The sequence below is a fragment of the Coffea eugenioides genome, chromosome 3, assembly GCF_003713205.1.
Source record: "Coffea eugenioides isolate CCC68of chromosome 3, Ceug_1.0, whole genome shotgun sequence".
Classification (NCBI taxonomy): Eukaryota; Viridiplantae; Streptophyta; class Magnoliopsida; order Gentianales; family Rubiaceae; genus Coffea; species Coffea eugenioides.
Window position 1 is genome coordinate 30,600,022 of NC_040037.1, and position 3,788 is coordinate 30,603,809.

General features: G+C 35.2%; 1 protein-coding gene across 1 annotated transcript; it reads right to left on the reverse strand.

The window, feature by feature from the left end:
• Positions 1–2,618: 2,618 nt before the first annotated feature.
• Positions 2,619–3,788, reverse strand: LOC113766394 (F-box/kelch-repeat protein At3g23880-like). Its single transcript, XM_027310590.1, has one exon. The coding sequence runs from the start codon at positions 3,786–3,788 to the stop codon at positions 2,619–2,621; it is 1,170 nt and encodes a 389-aa protein (XP_027166391.1).

Genomic DNA, 3,788 nt, shown 5'->3' on the forward strand with positions numbered 1-3,788 from the left:
GTCAAAATCAAAGTTTTACTGGTGTGTCAATAGTACAATGAGTTCTTGCCGACCACAAAAAACAACCAAGAAATCTTCTTTCGAATTGTCACCCCGCTAACAAGTTGTTAGTTTTGTCCTCAATCCACAATTGCAGACAGGTGTTGCTGAAATTGAAGAAGCAAAACTTCTGCTTATTATTTTAGCAGTCTAGGTTCTGCATGGCCTCCACTATTACAAGTAGAATAATAGGTATTGAGCATAGTGAAACTTTGCATGCAAAACTTAAGGCTAGAAAAAACATAGCATAAACTCAAGAAAGAAGGAGAAACGAATGAAAAAAGAAGTCAGTTTTCTCCATTTGTTGGTTGCAATAAATTAAACTAACAGAATATGCTTCTCACATGACTACTTTCTATCCAATTTCAAGAGTTTCTGTCAATTGTCCTAAATTGACCGAAATTGATAATGTTTGAGGATTAAATGTGTTCTTTTTGAAATTTTGAAGATGAAATTGGTCGGTCACCCAAACATTAGGGATGAAAAGTGTATTTTTCCCTTATTTCAAATAGTTTTTTTTTTCCAAGTAATCTCTTATCCAAATAGACCCCTAGCTATTAAAGAACCCGCCATAGGATCAAGTAGATAGATCACTGGATCAACTAATGAATACTTTGGTTTAGTGAAGTAATATTTATAAAGACGTCTGATATATATCTTAGTCATGTTAGTGTCTGTCAAATTTATAAATATAGTGCTTTTAGATACCAGACATATTATGAAGATATATACATTAATAGAATGACCAATATCATGTTATCATACTTTAACATACATCATGCACACAAAGGTAAAACAGGATATTTCTATTTTACTAATACAACAAGTTTTTAAAATAAATATTGTTAATTTTTTTTGCTTAAAATAAAATATTTTTAAAATATTCAACTATTGTTATATGATGATGACTTTTTAGTTTAAAACTTGAAGTGATTAATTATGTAGTGAAAAAGTAAATAAATACATCAAAAAGGACATTTGGTCAGCAAATAAAATTAGCCTGGTGGCAAAATCTCGTGCACATAAAGAAGGAAATTATGGTTCAAATTTCGAGACAAATACAAGTATGTAGGCTCAAAAACAAAAATCCACCTGGTCTTTCAAAAGTAGTTGGGTTCTTGGTCGAACGTGTGGACCAAATGGATTCGATCATGTATCAAAAGCCCAGGCCCGTCTAGCGACAGGCCCACTCCAAGAATCAATCACGCGGGACAAGACCAGGTTCAATTACTATTGAGTAAAAGCCCTCTAAAAGTTACTGCACCCTTAAAAAATATTGCTATGCACTAGCCCAGTTTTCCGATTATGATAAATTCTATTTTAAACCTACTCCTACTCTATACTGGGGGGAGAGGGGATCTAAAGAAATTCAATGAGAGATTAAATCACCACTGATCCAAATGGATACCTACGCACCCCTAACGAAATTTTCAACAAAGCCTGGACTTTTAGAATGCAAGCCAAGGGATTTGATCACTTGACTTATACTCAAATTGAGTTTTAAAACTCTCTTAAGGAGTAGTTGCTTCAATTCTACGAGTGTAACTGCTCTGAAAGTTATTGCACCCCCGGCAAATTCTGTTGCACTTAATGAAATCTTGAGAAAGTTTTCAATTGCAATTTAATTGATGTCTATTAAGATTTCACCAAGTATGATGCCCATAGTTTTGTTAAATAAAGCTACATTTTATAGATTCACAATGCTTGGTTTGTTCTTTGAATTAAATTTGGTGTAAATGTTGGATATTCAACAGTAAGTTTGCTGAAGAGTTATTGAACATCTTATGATAAAACAACATCTTCAACTTGATTCAGAAGCAAAATACTTACAAATTAACTTATGACGTGTGCTTTTCTAGATTGGACAAGGGGAAAAAGGGAACATTTTCAATTATGAGTCACGTAACCAAGCGGTAATATGTACATCTGCAATACCACCATTTGTTTGTTCAATCGCTATTCAAATAATTTTGATTTTGTAGAAGCCATAGCTTTCAAGTTTAGTGTCACTATCAATCCCAAGCACAATGCTGAAATTAATTGGAAATATGCCCCTGATTTTGAGCTAGAAACACATCAACAAGACTAAGTAAAACCAAACAAACAACCCTAGCTCACCATCTCGACAGATCCACTAGAAGAAAGAGAGTCAATTGACCTAACAAGACAACAAAACATTCCAGCACAACGTGGAATCTTGGACAGCATAAATTAATAGCTAAGGCAAAACAGACACTTCCAATAATTTCTTCTGAACAATTCAGCATGCCATTCATTCTCACCTTATTTTGTCATCCCTCAGAGAATCATTATTTAGACAATAATTGCAGCAAAAATTTGCTCAAGACTTCATATTTTGTGCTAGAAATTGATTCTTCAAAACTTTAAAAAAAAAAAAACATTAATTTTGATCTCAATTCGTGTCCAACAATAGTACCAAAAATATTCCGCAAGCAATTCTAATCCATGACCCAACTTTTACTGTTAATTATAGTAGCATCCAAATCTAGGAAAGACACACAAAAGGAAAAAGAAAGTACCATCTCCAAGACTGTCCCTTTTTCTGATGTAGCTGGTTCTCAATCCTGCTGCACCCAATCAACTGATTCTAGAGTCTCCTCATACACCAGAGGATAACCATCTAGGAGTTCGCGGTCTGGTGAGAGTTTAATTTTCTTCGATGAATTGTTTTTACAGTTGTAAACTTCTATTTCCCAAGCATTTGAGACCAAAATATCATCATCGGACACTGAAGAAAAAAGGGGGACAAAGCAACCTTGTATACCTTGTATACGAAATAAGGTAGTCCAGGACTCCTTTACACCATATTCTCTCATAATCAAAATGTCATTGGATCTAAAGTTGGATCCTGAAATACACATGCAAATACATCCGTCTAAGACGATTAGCCGTAAAAAAGGGGTTGCAAATCCTCCCTCATGTGGTGTAGTTTCAGGCATGGGAAATTTGTGAAATTGGTTTGTCGTTTCATCAAAATAAACAATGACAGTCTCATTGCCACTCCCCTCTTCAACTAACCAATGTAAATGGCCATTCACTAAAGCCCCTGATGCTAATGTAGTTCTTTGATTTCTGATTAACTTGTAGGGAAAATTAATATCGGTCCATTCGATTCGCCTCCTTAAACTAGCAACATAAACAAAACTGCTTACCCTTAAAGAACGATCCTCAACATAAGGATTAGTATCAATGATCACTGCTTTGTAATCATTAGAGGACTCATTGAAGCAAAGTCCCGAGGCTATACCAAAAAGATGATAAGAGGATCTCTTCATCAGACCATTAAGTTGGTGCAATTGTCTGCAACATCTTGTGGATGCATTCCACAGATATATGCATCCAGAAGTACAGAAGAGCAATAAACCATTGCAAGAACCAAGGAATTGAATAGTGTAACGCTCAGATGGAACCTTTACCGGGCAAGGAAGATCTTGGACAAAAAGTTCACAATCCAAGGAATAGAGCATTTTTCGTTTCTCGTCGAAATGAGTTCCGTCAAACTTCTCTGTGATCTGCGTGGTGCACATAATGGCCCGCTGTCTTCTTTTGGTAGAGAGTTTGAAAGTTGGATCTGATATTAAAGAATTCCATGGCTTGCATACCAACTTAAATTGCATGAGAATCCTCACTGGTAATCTGCGCAGTATCTCAATAATTATTTCCTCTGGAAAGTGAATATTCACCAGAAATTCCTTCGTTTCTTTTTCCATGTCAACGGTGGTCTCCAT

Bases quoted from the DNA above. Each gene is read 5' to 3' on its own strand.
- LOC113766394 (XM_027310590.1), bottom strand. From the start codon at position 3,788: ATGGAGACCACCGTTGACATGGAAAAAGAAACGAAGGAATTTCTGGTG.